At 24.4% G+C, this 25,182-nt stretch overlaps 2 protein-coding genes across 8 annotated transcripts in view; both read right to left on the bottom strand.

Moving 5' to 3' along the window:
• The window catches only part of LOC126896839 (uncharacterized), a 164,108-nt gene extending 157,039 nt beyond the window's left edge, over nt 1-7,069 (bottom strand). The window contains exon 1 of the mRNA XM_050669958.1: nt 7,013-7,069. The gene's annotated coding sequence lies outside the window, so the exon portion shown is untranslated. The remainder of the gene's footprint in view (nt 1-7,012) is intronic.
• LOC126896840 (uncharacterized) lies at nt 234-24,549 on the bottom strand. 7 transcript variants are annotated; one of them, XM_050669968.1, is made up of 6 exons: nt 24,487-24,543; nt 20,698-20,764; nt 20,559-20,613; nt 18,040-18,072; nt 17,018-17,099; nt 237-693 (listed from the first exon to the last, which is right to left on the bottom strand). In XM_050669968.1, exons 3-6 carry the CDS (start codon nt 20,592-20,594, stop codon nt 497-499), a joined length of 348 nt encoding a protein of 115 aa, XP_050525925.1. In that variant the 5' UTR covers nt 20,595-20,613; nt 20,698-20,764; nt 24,487-24,543; the 3' UTR covers nt 237-496. The 7 variants fall into 7 exon arrangements, with proteins under 7 accessions (XP_050525921.1, XP_050525924.1, XP_050525923.1 ...); XM_050669962.1 differs by lacking the exon at nt 237-693 and adding an exon at nt 14,720-15,154 and having other exon boundaries at nt 24,487-24,527; XM_050669964.1 differs by lacking the exons at nt 17,018-17,099; nt 18,040-18,072; nt 20,559-20,613; nt 20,698-20,764 and adding exons at nt 2,748-2,838; nt 4,032-4,064; nt 6,874-6,928 and having other exon boundaries at nt 234-693; nt 24,487-24,549.
• Nucleotides 24,550-25,182: the final 633 nt, after the last annotated feature.

Here is a 25,182-nt window from a genome sequence, read left to right as displayed (position 1 = left end):
TGTACGTTTTACTGCAGAACCAACGGTGACGTGATCGAAGTGTCATTAATATGATTTTATATTTTTTCTTCACCGTTAAAATGGCTCCTGATAATATTTTTGTATGAAAATTCCTGATTTCATGTTTAACATTTTTAACTTTATAATACTATAACTTTTTGAAAAATATATGGATATAGATTGATTTTTGTGAACAATTTTAGGTTAAATTTTAAGATCATAAACTTTCAAATAAACAATAATTAAGTTTTTCAGTGTATTAGTATATTTATTAGTTATATGTCATTAAAAATATATAGAAATTGAAAAAATAATGTAGGAATAGTATATATTTATAAGATTATAAGATTATTGTTTTTTAACTTTTTTGGTTCCTATTATAATAGACGTTGTGTCACACAATTTTTAAACATAGAGTTATTATAGTATCATTTTTTCTAAAACGTTCAAGAAGTCCAAAAAAGCTTCAGCCGCATCACAATTAGGGATTTGGCCTCTATGGTTTTAATCTTCTATAAAATATTTCTACGCAATTTTCTATACTTTCCTTAAACTCTTGGACATTTATATTGTCGCCACAAAGCTTTTTTACCAATTCTTGACTAACGGATATGTCACTTTTTATTGGACATCTATACTGCATTGGAAAACCTTTTACGGTATTCTTAAGAATATTAATGTCCGTTAAATTTCCTATTGAATAAAATAATAATATTATAACAGTTTAAATTATAGCTAAAGTATACTAGCTAAAAAAATTATCAGTTGCAGGATTGTCATTTCTCAGTATTTCGGGGTTGCAGATTACGTTAATTATCTCAGAATTACTCTATCGAATCTTGTTTTTTAGATAATACATTTTTTTAATTTTTGAATATGTGCTAGCTTTTAAAATTATCTAACTCTTATACAACTCTTTAAAGCCTAATAACAGTATATCACATGATAGCTACATACATAAAGAATACAATACTAAATAGAAGTTATTATCGAGAGAATCGAACGTACGTTGTACACAAATTACTTGAGACCAGTATTGACATATAGGTGTGAGACGTGGGCTACTACAATGATGACTACTCTAAATTAAGTACAAAAGAGAGAAAAGTGTTAAGGAAAATATTTAGCCCAGTGTATAATATAAAAACGAGAACGTACGAAAGAAGATATGATATTGACTTACAAAATTTATATGGAAAAATAAATATTCTAACTATCGTATAGCAGAAGTAAAAGGATAGAATGGGCTGGACATGAATGGAGGGCATAGGCAAAAACTATAAAACGAGTTACAGAAGGAAGAATTGTGGGTAAAACACTTTTAGAAAGACTCCGAACAAGGTGGAAGGATGTAGTAGAAAAATATTTAAAAATGATCCATGAAAACGTAAAAATAGAGGATGCGAATGATAGGGACAGATGGAGTGAAATAGTGTTGGCAGCGATGGACCTACATGGTCCGTTAAGCTGTTAAGAAAAAGAAGCTATAGACATAAAGAATACAATACTAAAACGTCCAATTCTTCAACTTGGATTAATGTTACATGGACGCATCAAACAATCTGTACCAAATGTTTATAGAGGTAAATTAACATAACAAAACACAGTTCTATACATATTTTGTGAAATTTTTATTCATACGTCAATGTAAAATTAATTTAGGTTGAAGAATTAGAAGTTTCAATATTATATAATATTCTTTATATCTGTAGCTATTATAATATATATTATTGTTCGATTTTAAACAATTATTATAATAGTTTGATACTTTAAAAGCTTGCACACTTAAAAAAAAAATTATATGCATTATCTAAAAAAAAATCAGCACAGGGGTTCGCTGCACAGAGGTGTCGTGGCATAGTTGGATCAAGTATAACAATATCTGACAGTGAATAAAATCACTATAAAAAAAAAACGCTTCGATACAAATCTTTAGATAGTGTTTAATTTTAAAAAATTGGTGGATTATTCCAAAAGCTACATTATCTGTTATTTTCTTATTAATATCTCGATTAAGATAAAATATGTCGAATAAAAAAGGGATTATTAAAAAGTATTATTTCTCATAAAAAAATTGTGTTGATTCTTATACTTTTCAATAAGTTATAACATTATAAAGTTAACAATGTAAAAAATAAAATCGAGAATTTTCACACAAAAATAGCATTCGGTAGCCATTTTCACCGTGAAGACAAAATTAAGTCCGAATTTTTTTTTTTTTTCCATGATAAAGTACATTATATTAACTATAATTTAAGATATATATAAAAGTGTCAGACTTGCCGAAACACTTTCAAAAGTTAACTTTAAAAAGTTCTACTTTCTATATGCATTTTTTAGATTTGAATGTCTTCAACTAGATACGATTTGTGATCTTTTGACGTATTGTTAAAAGAAATCGGTCCAGTAAGAGCTGAGAAAAAGTGGCAACAGACATAAAAAAAAAAATCACATCAAGGTAAAATTAATACCTTCTCAGCTTCGCATCGAAACTAAAAAAGAAAAGGTTAATGCTAAGATCATTTATGGAATCACAACCACGAAATACTTAGAAATGTTCTCTTACATACCTGCAACTGACAATTTTTTTTTTTTATTGACCAGGGTTATTTAAAAATATTGTTAAATTAATTTTATGATTGTTTCCATTTTTTATTATAAAAAACTGCCATAATAGGTATAGATTTATAACTCTTTATGAATTGTCTTATTTTTTTTAATATCACAAGTTCAAAATTAAATTTCACCATGATAAATAACTGGAATATGTGGACTATTATTAATACAATTCCGCAACGCTGTTAATGCACCATCAAAATTAGGATCGCCTCGTAGCATCTGTTTAAATAAAAAGTATGAATGTTGAATATAATTTATTAATGCGTTCAACTTTTTATTCAACGAATTTACGATGTAGTTCTAATATGAACTGTAAGTTTTTTTTTTATTAAGAAATTAGTAGCATAAAAAAAAATGATAACGCATTATTATTCATTAATTGATCAAATTTTTACCAGTCATTAACATAGTTCCAACCCTAATTTACAATTTAAAATTATTTAAAATTTTGTGTTTAAACTACTAATTTATCATTAATTTGGTTTTCATAACATCGGAATCAATAATAGTCTGTTTCAATGTACCATGATATATTTTTATGGTTGTTATAAAAAAAAAAATTTCTACGCAGGTCGTTCAACAATCTATGACAGTAAACTTACGTAGAATATAATAGTATGCTTATAAAATTGACATGAATAATGTTAAAAGATAAGATTTTTGTATAATGATAAATACCGAGTTGTATCTGTGATAAATGACTACAACTGTAGGCTAAACAATAAATTATCAATAGAAAATTGGTCAAAAATCTTTTAACATTTACAACAGATAACAGAAAAACAAAATTGCTAACAATTTTCTTCCATTATATCAATAAACATAGAATAGAGGTTCTCATTAAAGAAAATTTTATTTTTATTTTTATTCTGAAAGTATGAAAAAAAAAATTATCTATACATTAATGTAATGTTTTAAATCAAACAATATTATCCTTTTTATTATTAATTTATTAAACTTATGAAGTATAACATAAATTTGTATTTTACATTAATATTTTGCTAGAAAAAGTATAATTGAAAAAATGATAAGATAATTTTTTATTGTATAAAATTATTTTTTAAGTAGTCATTAAAAATTTGTTTTTGTAGTTGCACTAATAAGTATTGTACTATGGGTCTACCCCTTTCATTAGACGTGCGAAACGCCATTTAATAGCATAACTCGATTGGAAATCTTATTTTAAAAAAATATAAATATTTATTACTTTGAATATTATTTAACAAAGTTTTAAATTTTTAATAACGAAAACGAAAACCGCAATATCAACAAATTGGTAGACCAAAACCTCACTGAAACCGATAATTTAAAAAAAGTGAAAACCGAAATCCTACGGTAACCCATAAAATTATTTCTGTTCTTAGGCTTGGTATTCACTTAATTTTTTTTAAATAGAAACATATGTTACTCACGAAACAGCAATCCATCTGAGAGGTTTCAATAATCTATTATACGAAAACATAAATATATATATATTTAAATTTATTTTATACATATACATTTATAAATTCATGTATGCATATTAATTTTAATTCATTGTATACAATACTAATAAAAACAGATAAAAAAAACATACATATCTAACTATACTTAAATGTTAACTATAACTAACATGCTAGAAAATGAAAATTCAAAAATTATAAAAATGATCTTTTTAACAGACTTATATTAGTTTCACTTGTATGTTGTTTGTTGTGTGTTGTTTGTAACTCTCTACGTGCCACATGTTATTGCGTACCCGTCGTTTATGGTCCTGAGACTAGAATATATATTTATGTTAAAATTAATTTATGTATGTCTTTAGCCGCCGCCGCCGAATATGCCTCACGTATAATAATAATAATAATATGCCGGTACTACTGTTATTTTTAATATGCTAAATTTACACTATTTTATACAATTATTAAAAGTTTATTGTTATGACGTCAAGTTTAATCTACATTAATTAATTTAAGAGTTCTCCAAACACACAAAACAAAAACACACTTACTCATTTATTCACAACATAGATCACTGGTTTTGTGTAGGCGAACCTTCCCATCAACACAGTCACATTAAATATTACACAACACAGTCTGATGGGTATTTAGTGCTATTAGCCGGTTCGGGTACGCACTATAATATTTAGTGTCCCTGTCCTTAATATTTTAACCAAAAACATACATATCGAGCTATTTTTTAAGATTATTTTTATACTCGCGAAGCGAATAGCCGTGTCTAATAAATGCCTAATAATCAAAAAAAATTATAACCTGCACCATATTTTAAAATTCTAATAGTTATTTAAAACTAAAAATATTAATTTAAAACTAAAAAATATTAAAAATATTTAATTCAAAAATCCACAAAAACAATTACTAAAAACAAAATCCAGGACACTTATTTTTGAAACAATGTTACCATTATAAACATTAAACACAAATTGACACCGCGACCGTTTAGTTTAAGTTATTACTCTTAAAAATCAAAAAAATATTCCTTATTCAAATAAAAAGTAGCTTAACCAGCTTTTTCCATACAAACAATTAAAATCATTAATTTTTAATATTCTTAAATTATTTATTGTCGAATTAAATTTGATATGATAAAAGTATTCAACTACAAAAGTAAATAATTTTACTTTATAATTTATTAATTTTNTTTTAACTCTATTTGTATGTGTTACTACCAGTCTATAATATTCCAAATTTTTTTGTAATATGTTGCTATATAAATGATTTTTAGTTTCACCTGATTTTAACAATGGATTTTTATAATTATAATCAAATTTTATAATACGCTCAATTGAGTAAATCTTTTTAACAACTTTGTTTTGTTTGGTTCATTTATTTCAATCTTTTTAAACACAAAAAGTTATTAGGAAATGATTACTATTATTTCTATTTTAGTTATCTATTACAATAAAAATGCAAAAAAATCGAATTTTTCTGATAAATGTACGTAAATAGTAATTATAAAATTTCATGATTGCATATTAATCTGAACAATTTCAGTTTTTTTAATTTAATAATAAAACTTTCACTATAAAGGACAAAAAAAAGTAGTTTCAAAATGATTATTTTTAACATATTAAAAATCAAAATCAGTAATAATTTGAAAACAATTAATTTTAAAAATTATATAATATATAATTAAAAGAATTAATAATCTGGGTATAATTAAGAAAATAGAAGTTGATGTTGCTTTTGTAATTATCCATCAATTTCTTAGAATTAAACACTATCTATAGATTTGCATCGAAGNCCGGTATTCTGTAATAATCTGTAATAGGTATTGTTTTTGTTTAATTGTTTAATTAAAATTAAAAAAAACTGTAAGTTTTGAATAGTTAATAATAGAAAAAATTTTGTAGAGTAGAATTTAAGAAAAATTTTAGTAAAAAAATATCTTATTAATATTCAGTAGTAAATATTCTGTAGCGTTTTGAAGTTTGTGAAAATTTGAATTTTCATGTATTATTTTACGGTATTAAACATTGAAATACGTATTGAGAAAAGGACAGAAGAAAACGCTATCTTTTCATTATTACTGTGTATACATATGATGATAATGTGTATACATTACAAACTTGGCATTAATACCATGATAAGAAATTAGATAAGGCAATTATTACTTATCACTCTCATTCAAAAGTATAAGTCATTTTCATGGAAAAAGTTACCCACCTCCAAATTATAGTAATCATGTTATTTATTTTATTTTACGTTAATTTATTTTTATTTTTCTGTAATTTTAAAGCATTATATTTTTATGAAATAAAATTAACATTGGTATTTATGTAATAGGAAACAAGAAAATAAATAAAATAATTTTAACGCCATTTTATCGACGTTCCCCGAATAGTCAGAAAATTAAATCACGTGTCGTATCCATACCAAATATTCGCCTACATTTTTTTATGTTTACTATCGATTTATGCCTTTGTTAAGAAACTTTGATTAAAAAGATATGATTAATATAGAAATATAAGTTAATTTTGGTAAATCAATACTTAAATTATAGTCTAAATCAGTTTAGGCACAACTAAAAATTTAGTATGAACTTCATATTAATTGTTTCAAACAATTTGTATTAAATAGAATTATATTCTTATTTTAATAGTATTTACAGCTTGTGCAGAGATTNACTAAAAATTTAGTATGAACTTAATATTAATTGTTTCAAACAATTTGTATTAAATAGAATTATATTCTTATTTTAATAGTATTTACAGCTTGTGCAGAGATTTTTAAATAAATAAGAGGAAATACTTGCCATTAAATAAAACGTGAATAAAATAAATAACTTCATCTTAACTTATAGTTATAAGCTGAAAGAAAAAAAATCGTAAATTTTTGTTTTTAAATGTTAATTTTATAAGTATACTAAGAAATGAAGTATAAATTAAAAATACCTTATTTATGACAGATAATTTTAATTGATATTATTTTAATATTGTTGAACGTTTATCAGAAAATTCTCTAAAAAAAAAACACAAATTTTTGACTAAAAATATGATATGATTATTGACGTACACATGAATTGCTGACAGGGTGGTAACACCCCCACCATTTTTCACAATAAATTCAATAAGGCATTAGAGCTAGTAAAAATAAATCATAAGAATAATAAATACTAAGACCTCTCGTTGAAATATTGTATGTAAACCACTGAATATGATATGACGATATCAACATTTTTTATTTTTCAACCTTTGATAATCTTAATTTAAATTTATATCAAATAAAAGCATATTACCTGTTTATATATATACAGGGTGGCCCACCACTCACTGACAACTTAAATAACTTTTGATCCAGTTAATATTTTTAGTTGATTCTTTTTTTAAATAATAGTTATACGTTAGGTCTATAGCTATATCTCAATAATTAATTTTTTTACATTTTATTAAAAATATTAATTATTTTTAAATTTTAAATAAAATGTAAAAAAAAAATCTAAGATAGCTATTTTGTAGAGTAGAATTTAAGAAAAATTTTAGTAAAAAAATATCTTATTAATATTCAGTAGTAAATATTCTGTAGCGTTTTGAAGTTTGTGAAAATTTCAATTTTAATGTACTATTTTACGGTATTAAACATTGAAATACGTATTGAGAAAAGGACAGAAGAAAACGCTATCTTTTCATGATTACTGTGTATACATATGATGATAGTGTGTATACAATACAAACTTGGCATAAATACCATGGATAAGAAAGTAGATAAGGCAATTATTACTTATCACTCTCATTCAAAAGTATATTGAAAAGATAGCGTTTTCTTCTGTCCTTTTCTCAATACGTATTTCAATGTTTAATACCGTAAAATAGTACATGAAAATTGAAATTTTCACAAACTTCAAAACGCTACAGAATATTTACTACTCAATATTAATAAGATATTTTTTTACTAAAATTTTTCTTAAATTCTACTCTACAAAATATCTATCTTAGATTTTTTTTTTACATTTTATTTAAAATTCAAAAATAATTAATATTTTTAATAAAATGTAAAAAAATTAAATATTGAGATATTGCTATAGACCTAACGTCTAACTAATATTTAAAAAAAAATCAGCTAAAAATATTAACTGGATCAAAAGTTATTTAAGTTGTCAGTGAGTGGTGGGCCAGCCTGTATATATATTGCAACTTAACATTATGAACTATGTCGGAACGTTTACATTATAGTAATTTTATACATACGAATTTCAATTTATATGTACTAATATCATTATATGATCCTTTTTCTTTAATATATACCAAAGTAAAAATTTATAAATAATATTAAGAAATAATCGATTACGAATTGATTAGTTTTTTGAATAAACAAAATAAACTAAGGAATTCTGATTAGGCAATATAATCGACAATGTAATGAACTCCCGTCGTGATGCGTCATCCATAAAATAAGAATATGGTACCAGGAATTCATAATGAAAATGTTAAGTTTTTTACAAATTAAAACAAGTTACACGACGAGTAAACCTAGAAGACATTAAAAATAGAACCAGGAATTCAGGAGTAATTTTGTTTTAAAACCAAGTGTCTCAATGAGCTCGTCGTTATTTGGTGTCAGGCTGTCCGTCACAGACATCATGACAGCATCGTGCTGATCCTGACACACAATAGTCTATCGCAGTTTATCTGAGCCTTGAATAATAACTCTCTCATTAACATGCTTGCGATACACTGTGCTATACTTCTACTCCAAGATAATTATATAAAAAGTAATTACTATTTGATACAGTAATACCTTTGTATGTTTCAATACTCAATCGCTTGAGAACCAATTTTTTTTTTTTAATTATAGAACATGTCCAAGATTGTAGTTTTAAAAAAATGTTATTTAGAACGATACTATTAACTTCTGAAAAGGAAAAATTATAATATTATATTTTATAACGTTCTGTCAATGTGAGGATATTATAAATATTGTCGCAACAAAAAATATTGCTCTAAATAAAATTTTAGTTTAATTATTTGAAATATTTAATCTACCTATGTAGTATATATTAGAGTTTTTAATGTTTTCAGGTTTCATCAGAAACTAAAGGTAAATACGCAGTCCTTAAAAGTTAGGCATTTCTGATTTACAATAATTAATGCCTAAGTACCGCCCTAATCTCAATTAATATTTTCCCGGTAAATTTCTTTTTGCCTAACTGCCCTTGGTTCTCTGTAAGGCATAGTTAATCAATCATCTTGTATTGCAATATAATGTTAATAAAAAATAAACTGTGATATTTTATNATAAACTGTGATATTTTATTAATCATTAGAATTACCTACAGTTGGAAATTACTTAAATAAATAATTTAATCTGTGTGATTCAAATTTGTTCTATATGAAAATAAATTATATATATTCCATTTAAAGTATAAATTTATTTTTAAAATTAACAGTATGCATTATATTTAGTAAAAATATTTAAACGACTAAATTATAAAATAACCGTATGCACTAACATACTTATGGTAGAAGGGATATAGGTGTCACATTCTTTCCAAAAAATTAGTAGTATGGTAAATATACAATTTGTGTACATTTGGAAGGGAAGTGAAAAATTGTTTATGTATATTGCCCCTTAAAAAAAAAATCAAATTACGCCACTGATTTTATGTAATAAGTTAAAAGAAATGTTGAATAAAATGATTCACATAAATATTGTCAGTATATAGTAAGCTTTTATTTTTTATGGTAAATAAATTATATTTTTATTTTTTATAAAAATGACTTATAATTTAAAATTTATTTTAAAACATAAATGTTTTTTAATGATACTCTAATTGATTTTATTGGATTAAAATATGCAGATATCAATTTATTTACCATTAAAATAATTATAAGTTTGAAAAACTCAAATAGTTTTTGATCAACTATAAAAATAAAATCTTATAAAATTCGTTTAATCAAAATTGAGTTAAAATATAAAAAAACCTATTTCTAAGCNGTCTTATAAAATTCGTTTAATCAAAATTGAGTTAAAATATAAAAAAATCTATTTCTAAGCGTGTTCTTCTTAGAACAATTACAAATAATATGAGTAAAATCTAAAACGAGTAAAAAAAGTATATAACATTCTTATTTAAAAAATATTTAGAGATAAAATAATTTAACTTTTTGAAAAATAATACTTTAGCATATTACAAAAACATATAAAAAAAAAAATTAAATGATGTATAATTACCTTATTAATGATCACTGATTATAAGTAAGTGCAGAAAAATGGCACCAAATGAATAATAAATCTACTTAAATATTAAATTTTATCAATACTAAAGAAAATTGATGATATCATTATTAACACAAAGAAATATGAATAATATATACGTATAAATAATAATTTAGTTCAGTTTGTTCAATATAAATAAATGAGTTTTTTGCTTTACAAAATTTTTTTAGCAAAATTAATTATTTGTCATCATCTAAAATACAGTTAACTATTTATTTTAACAATAAATATTAGAAAACTAAATTTTACATATTTTAAGAATATTTTCATTTTTTTCAGGAATTAGTTTTCTATAATGAAAATCATCGATAAAAATATCTACCCCATTTAATTCTCAATTTTCTGTACCCCTATGAAATTAAAAATTTGAAAAAACGTTAAATGTAGAGTGTTAATAGAGTATTAATAATGACATATGAACATTTTTAACGCTAATAATAGTGAGATACTGACCTTATAAAAGCAAAAATTATATATACGATTTTGAGACTTATTTGTTAAGTCTTGTGGTAATTAATTAGAAATTTTTTAATTATTACAGTAATTTATAATTGTACGAATTATCAATGTAGTGGGGCAAACATCATATCTAATAATATAACAATTAACAAAGGCGCTATATTACACAGCAAAACAAAATAACAATAAACATAATGATTTCATATGTTTTTAGTGAATTAATTAAATTTTACAAAATTTATATGACCGGACTTAGCGTTAAAACAACAATTTAACAAAAATTATGCTGTTTGATGGTCATTAATAGTAATACATCTTTGACTGGGTGATTTTGAGCGATTATTTACAGGCGGAAGCGGTTCTTGTGAATAAGAATTCATATTGGTGAAATATAAACGTACAAATATTTATTTATTTATTATAAATTATACAGGCAATAGCCCAAAAAATACAATATACATTAGACAGTTAACTGGACAACTTAAAATTATCTAATAACTAAAAATGAAACATTAATAAACTTAAGCTTGACAAAGAGAAAAAGAAAAATTTTTAAAAATTTAAATATTAATCTGTTATACATTGGGATAGTAATATTATATTATAACATGATATAATATAATATAATGTTATCATTTGTAGATGTATGTCACATATTATGATTATACATGATCACCAAAACAGAGTACTCTCATTGAAAATACAAAATAACCAGTTAACTATGGGATAAAATATACAATTGAACAATTAGAATAAAAGCAACAGATTCCAAGATCACGCTAAGGATCGCTGGCCAACCCCCTTAAGACTATAAAAAACCATTTTCCCACGTCTAAACCAGTTCTTTCGGCAATTTTAAAATACACAAAATCTACGCACTCTACACAAGATTTTACTCTCCGGGACTTGGTCGTTTTTCTAATTACTTTGGACTTGGAATACTTTTCTTTAAAACTAAATGACACTTAGAAATTTTACAGTGTATTTGTTTTAGCGAATCTTTCAATTTAATTTACTTTGTTCTTTAAATAACAATGTTTTATTTTTAATACGCTTTTATTAGTTTCACATGTATGTTGTATGTTGTATGTAACTTTCCAAACGCCACGCGTTATCGCATATTCCGTTGTCTAGACTAGACTGTTATACGCATTCACCCCTCCCCACGCCTCGCTCACAATACGACGGTACACTATTCCTATAAAAATTTATTTTTAGTTATCGTACCCGTACACGCGTGCTTGTCATCAATATTATATATATGTAAACAAATTTTTATTTTGACTGACCAATAACGCCCGCGTCTAATGCGCCTTACGTATATATATATATATTCCTACCGCCGTTTATACCTCGGGTATAACGTTAGTCCGACCCGCCCGGCCATAAAACACAGCTATACTTAGTGCATGATACTTTTACGTAGTTAAGTCGCATTATTTGTATAAATATATATATTCTAATTACTATTAAAATTAATATATTAACACGATNTGTATATATATATATATATATTAATATTTGTACGTATATATGTATATGTTAATATTCATTTATATATTCCTACAGCCGACGCCTCTGCTGCCGTATATGCCTCGTGTATAATGTTCCCTCCGCCATGCCCGCCCACATAAACACGGCTATACCTCATGCATGATACGTTTACGTACTTAAGTCCCTTTAAATATATATATATTCTAATTACTATTAAAACTTATATATTAATACACTTTATTCTCATTAAGAGATATGTAGTGTATTCATTCCGATTACGGAGGATGATTCTCGTATCGTTATTTTTCGTCACTACCTCCACGTTACGCGCCTGCTGCTTTCCTTGGATGTGGTAGCCGTTTCTTAGACTCCCTCTCCGGAATCGAACCCTTATTACCCGTTACAACTATGATATTGATATTAACTACTATCATAACATGAAACTAAAAAGTGAAAAATAAATATAGTTTAAAAAAACTAAAAAACACGCTTTTAAAGCACATCGAACTAAAAAGTTAAAAATAATTTTTAAAATTAACTTAAAACAATAATGACCGAAAAATACTAGTATTATTGTGAAAAAAAGCGTGGGTGCTTTATGCCATATTTTTTGTATATTGAGCGCCTGACGCTTTTTTTCACAATAATACTAGTATTTTTCGTTCATTATTGTTTTAAGTTAATTTTAAAAATTATTGTTAACTTTTTAGTTCGATGTGCTTTAAAAGCGTGTTTTTTAGTTTTTTTAAACTATATTTATTCTTATTGTGGAAATACATATCAAATAATATTTTAAACATTAAATTTTTTTTTTCATTTTTTTTATAATAATTAATCCAACCCCACTTAAAATTTCTATTAAATAGAAAAAATCTATTGTGAGCTTTTCTTATTGGGTAGCTAGTCTCTGAGCTTAATGTATTTGTTTTAACTAGTTTCGCGCCGGCGGACAGAGTAAAGGTTGCAACTAGATATTATTATAGAATTAGATATATTAGGTTAGAATATATTTGTAAGCCTATGTGTATTGGGTAGCTAGTCTTTGAGCATAATGTCTGTTCTAACTAACATCGTGCCGGCGGACAGCGCAAGACTTACGAATATATTTTTAGTGTTTAATTTTTGTCTTAGTGATTATTGTGTCGCATCCTTTCAAGACGCTAGCGCCAGGACACATTAGGCCAATACAATTACGCTTTGATAAATGTTTTACACGGTAATAAATATTTTTTAATCTTGTTTTGGCCAGTCCATGGGAAAATTTAAGAAGTATTGGTGTCGATCTCTCAATAAAATATACTCTCTCAAAAAAAAATACTTATTCAACAAACGTAAAAAATTTAATAAGAACAAATTATAATTTTATTTCTAATAAAATATAGAGTGTTTAAAATATTTTACAAATAGGATAAGTCATAAACTTTTTGTAATTAAATCATATTATTTAAAATTTGAATCGTTTATGTAAGTAATTATATTGAGTATATGACGTATAGTGTAAATCGTATACGTAGTGCATTTAATAGCAAAATCAACATTGGATTACTTGAAATGATTACATTACTTAGGACGTATAGCAAGTACAATTTAACCTATACTTTTCAACCTCCAACAATCAATTGCGTAATAAACCATTAATACAAATTAAATAGAAGAATTAAATAATTAATGAGAGAATTAATGAATTAAATAAAATAATTTTAATTAATATAATTCCAATTATGATAATAGTAGGCAATTACTTGCTTACAATATTTATCACAATTGAACTACATACCAAAACTCATTAAATTGTTTTTTTGACTCTGTATTCGATTTTAAAATTCATAATTTTTAACATTTATAAGATAATAGAGTAAATTAGTGTAAGAATGCAATATTGAAATAAATAATTGAAGTTTATAGTTATGAACCCAATAGTTATTGAATATCAAATTTTGCACTATTTTAACATGTTTTTTTAACCGTTATAAAAATATCGAGCTAAAATTGAATACATAACATAGATATAAAAATTGATCATACTTTTATTTTACTCTATACGAATATTGTTCTAGGTTTATAAAATAATTTCATAATTCTTGACATATTTTTGATAGGATATAAAATATGCCAGCACGAGTAATAAATAATAAGTATGTCATTGTATTTTTTTTGTTTTTATCATGTCACCATTTAATGGGAATAAATAAAATCATTGTACGTTTTACTGCAGAACCAACGGTGACGTGATCGAAGTGTCATTAATATGATTTTATATTTTTTCTTCACCGTTAAAATGGCTCCCGATAATATTTTTGTATAAAAATTCCTGATTTCATGTTTAACATTTTTAACTTTATAATGCTATAACTTTTTCAAAAACATATGGATATAGGTTGATTTTTGCGAATAAGGTTAAATTTTAAGATCATAAACTTTCAAATAAACAATTATTAAATTTTTCAGTATATTAGTTTATTTATTAATTATATGCCATTAAAAATATATATGAATTGAAAAAAATAATGTAGGAATAGTATTATTTATAAAATTAATATTTTTGAACTTTTTTGGTTCCTATTATAATAGACGTTGCATCGCACAATTTTACAACATAGAGTTATTATAGTATATATTTTTTCTAAGTCAAAAAACGTTTTAGCCGCATCACACTTCGGGATTTGTACTCGGTGAATTCAATTCTTTACGAAATAATTCTGCGCAAGTTTTCATACTAGTCATAAACGAGTTGTTACTTTTCTCCCGGCCACAAAGCTTTTCTGCCAATTCTTTATCAAGGGCTGGGTATTTTTTTATTGAACATCTATACTTACATGGAAAATCTTTTACAATTCGCTTAAGTTCCTCAATTTTCGTTATATGAGCTATTGAATAAAATAATAATATTATAACAGTTTAAATTATAGCTAAAGTACACTATCTAAAAAAAATTATAAGCGGCAGGATTGTCATATATCAATATTTCGAAGTTGCTGATTACATAAATTATCTCAGAATTACTCTATCAGATCTTGTTTTTAGTATCGATGCGAAGCTGGAAGGTATTGGTTTTACTATGATGTGTTTTTTTTTTTGTGTGTGTCTGTTACCACTCTTTCTCAGCTCTCACTGAACGGATTTCGTTCAACGATACGTCAAAAGATCACAAATCGTATCTAGTCGAAGACATTACCCTCAAAAATTGAAAAAATGTCCCTCGTTCCCCGTAAACGGGGATAACCTCCAAATAAATTACAAATTTAAAAATCGCTAATTTTCGAAATTTTTTCAATTTTTTTTACTAAAAACTGCCGTAACTTTTTCAAAAATGAACATATCAATATAATTTTTTTTCATACATGTTTGATGTCTTTACCTAACATTTGATATATTTGTTTTGTAAATCTGACTCTTTATCTGCCCACAGTAGGGGATTTAAAATGACAACTTTTTCACAAAAAATTTACTTTTTCAACTTAACTTTTGAAAGTGTTCCGGAAAGTCTGACACTTTTATATATATCTTAAATTAAAGCTAATGTAATATACTTCAATTAAAAAAAAAAAATTGACCTCTGGACTTGTCTTCGTGATGAAAATGGCTACCAAATGCTATTTTTGTGTGAAAATTCTCGATTTTATTTTTTACATTTTTAACTTTATAATGCTTTAACTTATTGAAAAGTGTATGGATCAACACAAATTTTTTATGAGAAATAATATTTTTTAATAATCTCTTTTTCATTCGACATATGGGTGTGAGATGTGGGCTACTACAAATGGTGACTACTCAAAATTAAGTACAAAAGAAAGAAAAGTGTTCAGGAAAATATTTGGCCCAGTGTATAATATAGTAACGGGAACGTTCGAAAGAAGATATAATATTGACTTACAAAATTTATATGGAAAACCAAATATTCTGCTAACTATCGTATAGCAGAAGTAAAAGGATAGAATGGGCTAGACATGCGTGGAGGGCATAGGAAAAAATTATAAAACGAGTTACAGAAGGAAGAATTGTGGGGAAAAGATCTTTAGAAAGACCCAGAACAAGGTGGAATAAGTAGTAGAAAAAGATTTAAAAATGATCCATGAAAACGTAAAAATAGAGGATGCGAATGATAGGAACAGATGGAGTGAAATAGTGGTGGCAGCGATGGACTTACATGGTCCGTTAAATTGTTAAGAAGAAGAAGCTACAGACATAAAGAATACAATACTAAAACGTCCAATTCTTCAACTTGATACATTGACGATTCAATCAATCTGTACCAAATGTTTATAGAACTAAACTGACATAACAAAACACAGTTCTATATATATTTTGTGAAATTTTTATTCATACGTCAATGTACAATTAATTTAAGTTGAAAAATTAGATGTTTCAATATTGTATTATATTCTTTATATCTGTAGCTATTATTCTATAATTATTGTTCGATTTTAAACAATTATTATAATAGTTTGATAACTTTAAATATTGCACACTTAAAAAAAAAAAATATATGCATTATCTAAAAAAAACTAATAGGTTAACTCTAAGATCATTTATGGAATTGCAACCACGAAATACTTTAAAAATGTTCTCTCACATACCTGCAACTGACAATTTTTTTTTTTATTGACCAGGGTTATTTAAAAATATTGTTAAATTAATTTTATGATAAATTCAATTTTTTATCATACAAAATTGCCATAATAGGTATAGATTGTACCACTTTATTTGTACAAAAATAAAATTTCACTAACTCATAGTTAGTGGAACATTTCCACAAGTCTCAATACAAATCTTCAACCGTCCTACTGCATGATCAAAATTAGGTTCTGGCCTCTGTTTAAATAAAAATATGAATGTTGAATAAAATTTATTAATGCATTTAACTTTTTATTCGTTAAACTTAAGAGTTAGTTATATTATAACTGTAAGCTTTTTTTTTTTTAAGAAATTAGTAGCAACACAAAAAATGATAACGCATTATTGACCAAACTTTTACCAGTTAATTGACATAGTTCCAACCCTAATTTGCGATTTAAAATTATTTAAAAATTTGGGTTTAAACTACTAATTTATCATTATTTTGGTTTTCATAACATCGGAATCAATAATAGTCTGTTTCAATGTACCATGATATATTTTTATGGTTGTTATAAAAAAAAAAATTTCTACGCAGGTCGTTCAACAATCTATGACAGTAAACTTACATAGAATATAATAGTATGCGTTTATAATTGACATGAATAATGATAAAATTTTTGTATAATAAAAATACCAAGTTGTATCTGTATTTTCAATTTCCTTATTAATTTATTAAACTTATGAGTCATAACATAAATTTGTATTTTACATTAATATTTTGCTAGAAAAAGTATAATTGAATAAATGATAAGACAATTTTTGATTGTTTACAATTATTTTTTAAGTAGTAATTAAAAATGTGTTTTGTAATAGCACTAATTAGTATTGTATCCATGGGGCTACCCCTTCCATTAGACGTGCAAAACGTCATTTAATTGTATACTCGATTGGAAATCTTTTTTTAAAAAAAGATATATAAATATGTATTACTTTGAAAATTATTTTAAAAAGTTTTAAATTTTTAATAACGAAAACGAAAACCGCAATATCAACAAATTGGTAGACCAAAACCTCACTGAAACCGATAATTTAAAAAAAGTGAAAACCGAAATCCTACGGTAACCCATAAAATTATTTCTGTTCTTAGGCTTGGTATTCACTTAATTTTTTTTAAATAGAAACATATGTTACTCACGAAACAGCAATTCATCTGAGAGGTTTCAATAATCTATTATACGAAAACATATATCTATTTTTATTTATTTTATACATATACATATACATTCATGCATGTATATAAAATTTAATTCATTGTATACAATACTAATAAAAATAGAAAAAAAGAACATACATATCTAACTATATTTAAATGTAAACTATAACTAACATGCTAGAAAATGCAAATTCAAATATTATAAAAATAATCTTTTTAAGGTTATGTTTATACTTGGGAAGCGAAAGACCGTGTCCAATAAATGCTTAATGATAAAAAAAATTATAACCTGCACTATATTTTAAAAATTGAATAGTTATTTAAAATTAAAAATATTAATTTAAAACTAAAGAATATTAAAAATATTTAATTAAAAAAGCCACAAAAACCATTACTAAAAAAAAAATCGAGGTTACCTTTTTTTGAAACAATGTTACCATTATCAACACTAAACACATATTGACACCCCGGCCGAAAAAATAACCCCTTTATATACCCCTACTGATGTTACCACTAAGTAATATTATCACATTTTTCCAGTTTACAAAAATTTAATAATGATATTTTTAGTGGTAATAATAGGTTAATTTCTTTTAACAAGTTAACCTTATCTCCTAGTATTCTGATAAATATGACAATTGGTTTTATTAAATATTGGCTAAGGGAACAAAATATAAAACTACATAAATGATAAATAAATAATTCGGACGACAGCTAAAATAAATTCTCATTAAAATCTTTATAGGGACCCTCTTAAATTATTTTTGATATACTATTTTATAGTATTTTTTTGCGGCTTTTTGAATTGAATATTTTTAATTTTTTTTAGTTTTAAATTAATATTTTTAATATAGTTTTAATTTTAAATAATATTAGCCACGAGTGATCAATTTTCATTATATTCTAATAGTTATATTAAATGTTGGTTCAAAAGATGTGTTCGATCATTCATATTTTCAATTAGATTATTTTTTATTGAATAATCTAGTTAAATGAATATGTTGTCATATAAACAAATTAATAAAATAATATGTCAATATTGACAATGCCGTATTAACGGTGGGGTGTCCATGGTGTTTCAACCCCTCTCCTAAGATATTAAATCAAAGTATTGGGTATAGTGAAAGGTTGAATCTACCCACTACTCTAGATTCTAAAATCAATCTGTACTCTCCATCATACAAAATGTCTATTATACCACTGAATATTGGTGATATAACTGTGATACAACTACAGGGATTACAGTACCTCCGATTTCTAAATTAGTATCACCGAAAATTTAAAAATTGTATACACTTTTATGTAATAATATTTTGAGAATGCAGAAAATATTGCTTTTCTATTAATAAGTCACTGTATTGACATAAATGTAAAGTGATATATTTATAAAATATGTTTACCATTATTTTATTATTCATTACATTTGTATCTGGCCTTTGAATTAATTTTTATAAAATATTGTCAAGACTAACAAGTTTTATAACCCCTTGGAAAATTATCAAATGCAAATTTTTTTATTTACATTTCGTTATACACAATTACACATATATTTACTTAATTTAACTAATTTATAAACTATTACTTATTAAATATATGTAACTAATTGACCCGGCAAACGTTGTTTTGCCAAACAATTTTTTTAAACATTAAGACAAAGTTTGTTGTAGTTTTTTCAATTGGAAAAAACATTCCGGAACTCAAAAATTAATCATCAAAAAAATTTTAAAAAAATGGTTTTTCCAAAATTTTTTTTCATAAAAACCTACTCCAGACAATACGAACAATTTAAAAAAAAATTAGGCCAAATCAGCCCAGCCCTTCTCAATTGATAAAATGTTATACATTTTTGCCTTCATATATATATATATATATATTGATTTTGATTGCCCGTAAAATTATAAGCACTTAAGCACGAGTAAGTGATAATGTGGTTTTTTCTCCATTATTCTGGTACATACTAAGAATTTATTGTTGTTCATATTAATTTTTTAACAATATGATTGAATTAAAAAAAAATTCTGTTTAATTATTTTATGATAATTTCATTTTTAAATAAACATTTATTTTTATTTTTCTGTAATTTTAAAGCATTATATTTTTATGAAATAAAATTAACATTGGTAGTTATGTAATAGGAAACAAGAAGATAAATAAAATAATTTTAACGCCATTTTATCGACGTTCCCCGAATAGTCAGAAAATTAAATCACGTGTCGTATCCATACCAAATATTCGCCTACATTTTTTTATGTTTACTATCCATTTATGCCTTTGTTAAGAAACTTTGATTAAAAAGATATGATTAATATAGAAATATAAGTTAATTTTGGTAAATCAATACTTAAATTATAGTCTAAATCAGTTTAGGCACAACTAAAAATTTAGTATGAACTTCATATTAATTGTTTCAAACAATTTGTATTAAATAGAATTATATTCTTCTTTTAATAGTATTTACAGCTTGTGCAGAGATTTTTAAATAAATAAGAGGAAATACTTGCCATTAAATAAAACGTGAATAAAATAAATAACTTCATCTTAACTTATAGTTATAAGCTGAAAGAAAAAAAATCGTAAATTTTTGTTTTTAAATGTTAATTTTATAAGTATACTAAGAAATGAAGTATAAATTAAGAATACCTTATTTATGACAAATAATTTTAATTGATATTATTTTAATATTGTTGAACGTTTATCAGAAAATTCTCTAAAAAAAAAAACACAAATTTTTGACTAATAATATGATATGATTATTGACGTACACATGTATTGCTGAATAATAACAATTAATAATCCTATCAAAAACAAAATTTTTTTTTATATTGTGACTACTAGAAGAATTATTTTTAATATTATTTAATTTTATAATATTTTATGAGCATTAAGATCATTTTTCATATTTTTTTTAACATTTCATTATTGGCTTACTTATTTTAGTTGAGTTTGAAAAAATAAAAAAAAATCGTTATTTTTTAAATTATCATAAAAAAATGTTTGTTATTTATAAGTTTTCTTTATTACCTCGCCAGAAAATACGTAAAACAATTTTATTTTTCTACAAAACTAATATAAAATTAAATTTCAAATAACTTTTACATGAAAATTTTTTTTATAACTTGAATGGTTCATCGTATATACTTAAATTGCCGAAATATATGAATTTTAGTGGTAAACATAATATTTATGGAACTTTTGACTTTTAGGATGTAAATATTTGACTTATGAGTTTTTTGCTAATAACATTTTTTATGTAAAATAATTATATGTATAATTTCTTTTTTATAAACTTTTACGTAAAAATCATATATTTTGAGATAAAGCACAATAACTGAAAAACTACCCTTTTTCAACCCTCTTGCGGCACGTATTAACGTCAACCTATCGGGACCAAATTTTGCACAGTTTATTTTTACATGTATTAGAACAATTTTTTGGTGCGCGTAAATCGAATTTTGAAAATTTGTATTTTAAGGACCACCCTAATATATATATATATATATATAGGAATTTCAATTTATATTTACTAATATCATTATATGACCCTTTTTCTTTAATATATACCAAAGTAAAAATTTATAAATAATATTAAGAAATAATCGATTACGGATTGATTAGTTTTTAGAATAAACTAAACAAATTAAGGAATTTTAGTGTAGGCAATCTAATCGACAATGTAACGAATTCTCGTCATGATGCGTCATCCATAAAATAAGAAAATGGTACCAGAAATTCATAAAGAAAATATTAAGTTTTTTACAAATTAAAACAAGTTACACGACGAGTAAACCTAGAAGACATTAAAAATAGAACCAGGAATTCAGGAGTAATTTTGTTTTAAAACCAAGTGTCTCAATGTGCTCGTCGTTATTTGGTGTCAGGCTGTCCGTTACATGACACCGTCGTGCTGATCCTGACACACAATAGTCTATCGCAGTTTACTTGAGCCTTGAATAATAACTCTCTTATTAACATGCTTGTGATACACTGTGCTATACTTCTACTCTATGATAATTATATAAAAAGTAATTACTATTTGATACAGTAATACCTTTGTATGTTTCAATACTCAATCGCTTTAAAATGAAACTATTTTCATTACATATGAAAATTTTCAAAAAGTTAATTTTTACCAATTAAACTATACTAAAATTATATTTTTATTTCTTTTTAAGTCAGGGAAATAAAACAATCACAAGATTGAAATGAATATTTTGAGCTGAATATTTTAAACTTAAATACAATAATATAATTATAAATAATTATTTTGGTGTAATCGGCACAAAATACGGTATATCATCACTGAGCTTGTTAATATTTATTTTAAATTGTATAATATAATATTTTATTTAATTATATTAAACATATTATTAAAATTTTAATTATATTATATAGAATTATTATCAGTTTGAATAAATACTGAAAAATGAAATAAACTCGTAAAAATAAAAAAATAACACATTATCCGCGGGTCTTCCTGTTTTTCTCGTTATGTAATCGTTTAAACTACATCAGTGAAATTTATACAGCAATGGACTCCAGTGAAATTTCAATATAAATTACTATAATTCATACTAAAGTGAAATTTTTTTCCAACTATGCACCCAAATTTGAGGGACGGCGTGAAATTTACAAAAAATTCCAGTGACCATTAATTTTGTATGAGAATTTTGGGGAAAAATCTTGGTGATGTTTACTTTTTATTTAAATAAAAATTGAAGTGAGGGAACCGGAAAACCCCGATTTCGGAGATTTTAGTTGTTGTTTACGCTATTATTAGGTCCTACTCAATATAATTATACTACTCGTTACAATTATTAAACCAGAACTCTGTATATAAACCACACAACTACTTCCACCATTGTTCAAAGGGCTAATATCTTTTAAAATACTAATTTAAAAGATGTTATTGACCAGTCATTTTTTTATTTTTAAACTATTTAAATATATATGATTATATTTTAATAACCTAAGTTGTTATTTCCATAAAGGGAGGAGAGAGGAAAGAGAACCAATTTTTTTTTTTAAATTATAGAACATGTCCAAGATTGTAATTTTAAAAAAATATTATTTAGAACGATACTATTAACTTCTGAAAAGGAAAAATTATAATATTATATTTTATAATGTTCTGTCAATGTGAGGATATTATAAATATTGTCGCAACTAAAAATATTGCTCTAAATAAAATTTTAGTTTTATTATTTAAACTATTTTATCTACCTATGTAGTATACAGGGTGTTCAGTAAGTTAGGAAACGGGTTTCTATTGTTCTCATTGTCACAAACAATGAGAACAATAGAAACCCGTTTCCTGACTTACTGAACACCCTGTATATTAGAGTTTTTAATGTTTTCAGGTTTCATCAGAAACTAAAGGTAAATACGCAGTCCTTAAAAGTTAGGCATTTCTGATTTACAATAATTAATGCCTAAGTACCGCCCTAATCTCAATTAATATTTTCCCGGTAAATTTCTTTTTGCCTAACTGCCCTTGGTTCTCTGTAAGGCATAGTTAATCAATCATCTTGTATTGCAATATAATGTTAATAAAAAATAAACTGTGATATTTTATTAACCATTAGAATTACCTACAGTTGGAAATTACTTGAATAAATAATTTAATCTGTGTGATTCAAATTTGTTCTATATGAAAATAAATTATATATATTCCATTAAAAGTATAAATTTATTTTTAAAATTAACAGTATGCATTGTATTTAGTAAAAATATTTAAACGACTAAATTATAAAATAACCGTATGCACTGACATACTTATGGTAGAAGGGATATAGGTGTCACATTCTTTCCAAAAAATTAGTAGTATGGTAAATATACAATTTGTGTACATTTGGAAGGGAAGTGAAAAATTGTTTATGTATATTGCCCCTTAAAAAAAAAATCAAATTACGCCACTGATTTTATGTAATAAGTTAAAAGAAATGTTGAATAAAATGATTCACATAAATATTGTCAGTATATAGTAAGCTTTTATTTTTTATGGTAAATAAATTATATTTTTATTTTTTATAAAAATGACTTATAATTTAAAATTTATTTTAAAACATAAATGTTTTTTAATGATACTCTAATTGATTTTATTGGATTAAAATATGCAGATATCAATTTATTTGCCATTAAAATAATTATAAGTTTGAAAAACTCAAATAGTTTTTGATCAACTATAAAAATAAAATCTTATAAAATTCGTTTAATCAAAATTGAGTTAAAATATAAAAAAACCTATTTCTAAGCATGTTCTTTTTAAAACAATTACAAATAATATGAGTAAAATATAAAACGAGTAAAAAAAGTATATAACATTCTTATTTAAAAAATAATTAGAGATAAAATAATTTAACTTTTTGAAAAATAATACTTTAGCATATTACAAAAACATATAAAAAAAAAAATTAAATGATGTATAATTACCTTATTAATGATCACTGATTAAAAGTAAGTGCAGAAAAATGGCATCAAATGACTAATAAATCTACTTAAATACTTAATTTTATCATTACTAAAATAAATTGATGATATCATTATTTAAAACAATAAAATATGAATAATATATACATATAAATAATAATTTAGTTCTGTTTGTTCAATTTAAATAGATGAGTTTTTTGTTTTACAAAATTTTTTTACAAAATAAAATACATGTAATCATTTTAAAATACAGTTTAATATTTATTTTAACAGTGATTATTTGAAAACTAAATTTTACATAATTTAATAATATTTTCATATTTTTCAGGAATTAGTTTTCTATAAAGAAAATCATCGATAAAAATACCTACCACATTTAATTCTTCATTTTCTGTACCCCTATGAAATTAAAAATTTGAAAAAACGTTCAATGCAGTGTGATTGTTTTATAATTTACACTTAATTAATCGAAAACAAAAATAAATTTTTGTTGACCTTTTTTTAATAACGTATTTTTCTTAATTATTCTCAGATTATGAAATATTTGGTATGCTCATTTTTTAGAATAACCTGGAGTAATTATCAATAAATAAAAACTAAATATTAATAGTGACAAATGAACATTTTTTTATGAGTTTAGGCGTACTCTTACCATATTGATGGAGTAAAGTCTAATGAATTTTGAATAAATAAATATTT

This window comes from Daktulosphaira vitifoliae, unplaced genomic scaffold (genome assembly GCF_025091365.1).
Source record: "Daktulosphaira vitifoliae isolate Bord-2020 unplaced genomic scaffold, ASM2509136v1 Scaffold_1, whole genome shotgun sequence".
NCBI lineage: Eukaryota > Metazoa > Arthropoda > Insecta > Hemiptera > Phylloxeridae > Daktulosphaira > Daktulosphaira vitifoliae.
The sequence above is the reverse complement of the archived record's forward strand: the minus strand, read 5'-3'. Positions and strand labels throughout refer to the sequence as shown.